This window comes from Poecilia mexicana, unplaced genomic scaffold, assembly GCF_051168715.1.
Source record: "Poecilia mexicana isolate PSO_F unplaced genomic scaffold, ASM5116871v1 scaffold_9, whole genome shotgun sequence".
NCBI classification, from domain to species: Eukaryota; Metazoa; Chordata; class Actinopteri; order Cyprinodontiformes; family Poeciliidae; genus Poecilia; species Poecilia mexicana.
In genome coordinates, this window is record NW_028263378.1 from 25,852,154 (window position 1) to 25,859,093 (window position 6,940).

The 6,940-nt window shown below is 40.1% G+C and overlaps 1 protein-coding gene across 1 annotated transcript; it reads left to right on the plus strand.

Moving 5' to 3' along the window:
- The first annotated feature begins 3,055 nt into the window (after window positions 1-3,055).
- On the plus strand, window positions 3,056-6,940 carry LOC106929227 (potassium voltage-gated channel subfamily V member 2-like). Its single transcript, XM_015005976.2, has 2 exons — window positions 3,056-4,443; window positions 5,375-6,940. The coding sequence occupies exons 1-2, from the start codon at window positions 3,109-3,111 to the stop codon at window positions 5,627-5,629; spliced, it is 1,590 nt and encodes a 529-aa protein (XP_014861462.1). The 5' UTR covers window positions 3,056-3,108; the 3' UTR covers window positions 5,630-6,940.

Consider the following 6,940-nt stretch of genomic DNA (forward strand, 5'->3'; position numbering starts at 1 on the left):
TAGCAGTGGAACTAACTTCCTGTTACGCCTGTCAAAATTAAGCGTGAACGCTGAGTTTCTTTTTTAAAAATAATACTGCGAAACACTATTTGGATATTTTTAAATATTATTTTTTACTTTATTACGTTTGTGTAAATGTAAATTTGTTTGCTCTGTAATGTTTTCACCAGGTAACAAGGTGTTTAATCACTTACATAAAGAGGCAGGATGCCTCTCACTTTTACACAAGAAAAGGAAACAAAATGAAAACGAACATTTTTAAGTACATTTTTTACGTATAGTTTTACATTTTTTTTGGTCAAAATGTCAATTCTTAATGCTTTTGGTTGCAGTAGCCTGACATATGTGACGCTTTTATTTTAGCACACTCCCATAATCTGATGCAAGTAAGTAACTTTACAAAGATCTCCCTGCCTTCAGGCCCTGCTCTGCATCTTTGTCATCAAAGTCCATCAGAGAATGAAATGAACGATTTTGCACCTTTTTTATTTGCTCTATGAAATATTTTAATTAAACAGTTTAACTATGCTGTTTATTCATGTTAGCAATATGCAGATAGGCAGCTGCCCAAAGAAAGCTCCTACCAGGGGTCGAGATAGGGTTAGGATTTTTTAAGTTATTATTTTTTAATCAGGTTACACACTTCTTCCTACAGCAGTTTCTATACACTCATCCAACTGTAATCCTCTTTAAAACTTGCCTATTGAAATGTTTTTCTTGTCCAGCAGCAAAAATATTCAAACATAACTGAATCCATCCATTCATTTATGCCCGCTCATCTCCAGCAGTCATTGTGTGAGAGGCAGGGTATGTCGTGGATAGTTTAGTCCAACAAAAAGGCTCACAGGACAACTAACCACACACACACACTCATTAATACCAAAAGGGATTTATTTTTTAGAGTAATTGCACTTTTTAATACAAAGAATCCAAATGAACGTTGTCCAAAATAAATTGTGAAATGCAAGAAGTAGCTGGTTGTAGAATTAACTCAAATGAAGTCAATAAGTACATGTTTTTATCATTACTAAGATGGCCTCATTGCAATTTGTTTGAAAAACTAAAGGAATTATGATTGAAATAATTGTTGTTTCATAACGGGAAAACCATCAACACAGCTGTGGACCATCATCTACAGCTATTAGTATTTACTGTAAACACTAGAGAGAGAGTCTGCAGGGGTTTGTTTTCTTTAAGAGCTGTGAGGCCGCCATCTGCTGGAGGATGAAGACATTACATTGTGCACGTTAAATACACATTAATGTTCCCTTTTACGTTCTTTTTTCCAGGTTTTAAATAAGCAAGGCGAAAATGTTTAAATTGACCTAGCAGATTAATAGCCATGTCTGACCAATATTTTCTTGGGACAGTAACACAATAATATTATTTTCTGTTTTGGGCTTCTTTAGATCTCCTATAAGAGTTTTTGCAGGAACGCCAGGTTCATTTCACCATCCAAGGACAAGCATGTTAGGTTATTTTGTCAATCAAATAATGTTTTAATGCATCATTTTTTGTCTCACGTGTCTGTATTACGTCTGGGCAATAAATCAATAACAATATACATGTGTTCAGTTTTAATAGATAATACATCTGATAGAATATTCAATATGTAGAATATTCACAGAACTCTGATCCAGAACCACACAGGATTCTTGGAGATGAAAGGCTTTAGCTGCTCAACCTGTGATAAACTGTGGATGAAACAGGAAAGACCATACCACCAGTTTGGCAGTATTTCAGATTTTTAAAACAAAAATCTAATCAATAATTATCGACGTCAACAATTATTGATAGACTAATATGAGAGGCTTATATCCATGTTATATTTTTCAGCCATATTTTCCATGCACAGTTTGTATGTCGCTTTCTGACGCACTACTGACCAACCCACATTTGACAGCTCTAACATAAGAAATGAATCACGTTGATCTTGCCCACCATTCTAGGCCAATTTTATAACCAAATCCTGTTGAAAAGTAAACACGGTTCTGGATCACTGACCCAGCAGTTATTGTGGTTTCATTTATGTCCCCCGATCAGCTCCGTCTCTTCCCACACTACTGTATAAATACTATCTTATGGGACTCTTGGCTGTACTAACACATAATAGCCTGACAAGATGGCAGCCAAGTATTCCAAAAGCCTTAAATGATTATGTACCTGCTTTAACCTACCATCGGGAGCTGGAGCGATGATGATAAATGAAAGCTCAGTGAAAACCACATTATTATTGACATCGGCCTTATTGGGTGCCACCTCTGGTCACCTTAGGCTGGCGATAGGTGTGTGAGGAGATAATCTGATAGCCAATGAGAGGATTAATGGGGCAGTAAAGTTATGTTACACAAAGGACCTTTCCAGGCTAACCCTTCCTGAATTAATCATTCTCACCACATAGTAAATGTCTTAAAAAGAGGAATAACTTCTGCCAATAAAACATCAGATTTTATGTCCAAGGTACCTCCCACCACACCTTCCCCATGGAAAGTAGGCTAATGCTTGGGGTTTTCTATGAATTTAACAGATTTCTTTATTTCCCTTCACCAAGGAAACATCAGACAAGCTCAGAAAAAGTGAGCAAACCATGCAAATAATTTTTTGTCTTATTCTTTAAAAAGGGACATAAAATCAATCTATTTTAATCTCAAGTAATTATTAAAGTCTTATTTTTACTGTGATTTTCTCAAGCAAACATGAAATTAATAGACATGAAACCAGTTCCGTTTCACCAGTGTAATTCACATGGATCATAAAAGATTAAAATCCCTGCGCAGCTTTGACTGTTTATGTTAGACAATTACCAAAATTGTTTGACGCTCTACAAAGTGAGGCAATAAAAGTATACTTTAGACAAGTTGGAGTCTTCCTAAACATGCCTTGCTGGGATATGCAGCACAACCACCGTCATGTCAGCAGGGCAGCTCAGCAGAGGATAATGGTATTTAGATGCCCTGTAAGTATGCGGATTCTCTCAGTCAGCAACATTAATGGGGACATGAGGCATCCTGCTCATGTCCTGCATGCTTAGGTAAAGGGGGTATTAGCAGTAATGCTGGTCGGTCAGTCAGTGTCCTCTCTCTGCCGTGTAGTACACTGGTGATCACCATGGGGAGCACCAAGAAGGCAGGAAACTTGTGGAACAGGAGGCAGAGTCTCTTCCCCAACTACAAAGTCACAGACTCGGATGCCGCTCGAAGACCTTCTGAGGTCGTTTACCCTCTGGCCAAGGAGAGCTGTGTGAAGACATGGAACTCTATGCAAGAACTGAGCAGGGACATCTATGATATTTACGCCGAGTATGAGGAAGAAGAGGAGGAGGCTGGCCCATTCAGCTTCTCCAGGCAGATATCACCGTCCAAGAAGAACTACGTGATCAACATCAATGTTGGGGGGAAGCCCTATCAAATAGCCTACAAGATGGCAGCAAAGTACCCCAAGACAAGGATAGGACGACTGGCCACGTACACGGATCACAACATGAAGTTGGACTTGTGCGATGACTACATAGTGACTAACAATGAGTACTTCTTTGACAGGGATCCTGAGGTCTTCCACAGCATCTTCAACTTCTACAGGACGGGTGTGTTGTGGATCAAGGACGAGCTTTGTCCCCGCAACTTCCTGGAGGAGATCAACTACTGGGGAGTGAGGATCAAAAACACCAACCGCTGCTGCCGCATCTCCTTTGAGGAGAGGCAGGACGAGCTGAACGACCAGCTAAAGATCCAGAGGGAGCTGGAGGCTGAGGTGGAGATCGAGGAGAATGAGGAGCTGTTCCACGACATGTTCATGGGTCAGGCACGTCGAGCGATATGGAACCTGATGGAGAAACCTTTTTCTTCTGTCAAGGCGAAGATAATGGCCGTGGCCTCCAGTCTTTTTGTCCTGATCTCCCTGGTGGCCATGACCCTCAACACAGTGGAAGAGATGCAGTACAAAACCCACGCAGGTCACCTAAGTGGCAAGACTTATTGTGAATATGTAGAGTCCATATGCATCGCTTTCTTCACCATGGAGTACGTGCTGCGTCTGATATCCACACCTGATCTCAGATCCTTCAGCAGGAGTGTCCTCAACACAGTGGACCTCATTGCCATCCTGCCGCAGTACCTGCAGGGCATCCTGGAGTTCTTCGACAGCGAAGAAAACTACATGAAGCACGAGGCCGACATAAAGGCGGTGGGGCAGGTGGGCAAGCTGGGGCAAGTGTTGAGGATCATGAGACTGATGCGAATCTTTCGAATCCTGAAGCTGGCTCGCCACTCCACTGGTCTAAGGGCGTTTGGCTTCACCCTGCGCCAGTGCTACCAACAAGTGGGCTGCCTCTTCCTGTTTATCGCTATGGGCATCTTCAGCTTTTCTGCCATGGTTTTCACTGTGGAGCATGACATGCCGCAGACTAACTTCACCAGCATTCCTCATGCCTGGTGGTGGGCAGCTGTAAGTACGTCTTTGTTCAAATTAATTAGACCAGCTATTACACCAGTGCACAGGAGCAGAATCATTTGTCATAAATGGTGCAGAACAATCAGGTTATAAACTGTTGAATTTGCAGACAGGTGGTTTTAGTTTAAACAATGGCCTCAGACTGTTTACCTGGTGACAGAGCCTGCCCATCTGCCACAATTAAACCCATTAACAGATCAATGTATTGACTCTCTGAGCAGGTGGTGGAATCTTGCTTATAATCCGGTAGAAGGAAATGGTAATCCTCAGAGCGATACTAATGGATATGATGAAGGGACGAGTGTGCAGAGCTCACTGCTGCAAGCTCCTTTTTTCTTTTTTTTTTCAACAAAAATGAATCACTCACTGAACCAACCAACCACTTCTGAGTCACCTTTGCTGCAGTTTGTTTACAGTGTCTCATTCAAGTATGCCTGTATACTGTGGAAAGGTAGTTTGTATTAAAAATATTCTAACATGGAGTTGCACCACAGACCAGTTCTTACTGTGAGAGTGATACGGGGCAGAAGCAGAAAATGACTGTTGGAACGGAACAAATTTATTATACAATCTGATTTATGTTATGTTGAAAAAGGATAGGTTATTTACCCACTGACATGAGCAAATCCAGCAGGAGGTCGCGGCTTTTCCAGAAGCTTAGTGTTAACCTGCTTCATCCATTTCACCACCAGTTGTGATATTTATTGGGATAATTGCCCTAATTAACTAACTAACTGTATCCATGTTTCCATCATTTGACCCAAACTGTCTCCCTCAAATGAAAAGAAACAAATCAGCAGTACTCAAAGCCAGTCATGGTATATTTATTAAAAATGTAATCTCAGTGTCTCTCATGAATATCTGCAATCTTTGTTTGTCTATTAGTACCGTCTCCCATCCTCTCTTTCTCTCTCTCTTCCTTTAGGTGAGCATCTCCACTGTGGGCTACGGAGACGTGTATCCGGAGACCGTACTGGGTCGTGTCTTCGCCTTCGTTTGTATCGCGTTTGGAATTATCCTCAACGGCCTGCCTATTTCCATCCTCTTCAACAAGTTCTCTGACTATTACTCCAAACTCAAATCCAACCAGTACACAGCCTGCCTGAAGAAACGTGGGAAGGTGAGATTTGCCAAGAGGACAATTAATTCGCTCAGCAGCTGCTTTGGAAGTCACCACTGATTCCGTTTTGAAGAAGGATTTTTGGGAAAACTGCATGAAATGTGTTTGAAAAACAACTGGCAATCCACTCCAGTGAGATGACAGCATTTGTGTGGGGAAAACACTCTGCAGTCTCTCTAGGGCCACCTAGTGGCAAAAAAGTATTTGAAGTGGGAAGGTCAGCAGAGATTTCTTGGAAAAAAAAAACAAGCAAATTTGGAAATCATTTTTAATTAATTAAGTATAAGAAGCATAAAATAATCACCATATTCTTACAGTATTACACTGCATTGAAGAAGGTTTTTTTTAACCCCCTTAAGCTTGTGGGCATGAAAAGTTATTAAAAATAAAATTCTGAAAACTCTGTGTTTAGTGTTTAGTCAATCTAAGCCAGTACTTTGTAGCATCCACTTTAGCTGGAACATCACAGGGGTTTGAATAAATTTGCAAAACACTGTATATCTGCTTGTTTTCTTAAAATGAAAGTCTTGAATGAAAGTTTATGACTGATCTGTAAACCTACTGAATATGTGGAATATATTTGAGCTCATATGCTTAGCAGTGTCAAGAAACGTCATTGCAACCTTACAAGATGTATCTTGGAGATTAATATTTCTGTGAGATGTGGCTTCAGTGAAGCTCAGGTGAGGATATAGAGGGAAATGTTTACAAGTGATACTGTAATAAAGCAAGGCCAAGATATGAAATGTAAGCAGCATCTCTTTTCTACATTACAATGTTGTTGTTTATATGAAAATGGAGAATGTTTCTGGTTCAGTACAGGCACCAGGAAATAAATGAAGAAACTGATTTTTTTGTTGTTGTTTTTGTAAGAGCAGCTGATGTGCTTTCATTTTATGCTCCTTCTCTGGATCTCAGAGTTTTTAAACGCTTGCCTGTAAAAAGTGGTGCCGCTTTTCAAAACTGTTCAATATCCAGTGATTTTGCCAATGATGCTTATGTGATAAAAAACCTGCAGTGTATGGAACAAACTCAGACTGCAGCATTTTTGAATAAACCCTACTCTTGCTTTAACTACAGTGTCTTTAATGACTGTAAAAGAAAGTGTTTTTTTGGAGCGAACACATTTCTTCTGACCTCAGTTATTACGATGAGACAACACATGTTTCTACTGAGATCTTCAACTTTCTACAATCCAGAACGTTAAGGGTGCTCTCTCTGGTTTTAACTAAACTCTGAGTGCATGGATGTTGTTATCCTTTAAATCTGAAAAAGATTAAGATGAATTAGAGTAATCTGTGAACCTTGTTCAAGAACTTTTTGAATAATACTGAAAGCATGAGACTGCTGAATTAAAGATTAAACATTTTA

Excerpts from the sequence above, each read along its gene's own strand:
- LOC106929227 (XM_015005976.2), top strand. The coding sequence starts at position 3,109 with ATGGGGAGCACCAAGAAGGCAGGAAACTTGTGGAACAGGAGGCAGAGT. Across the intron at positions 4,444-5,374 it reads ATGCCTGGTGGTGGGCAGCT|GTGAGCATCTCCACTGTGGG; the intron begins GTAAGTACGTCT and ends CTCTTCCTTTAG.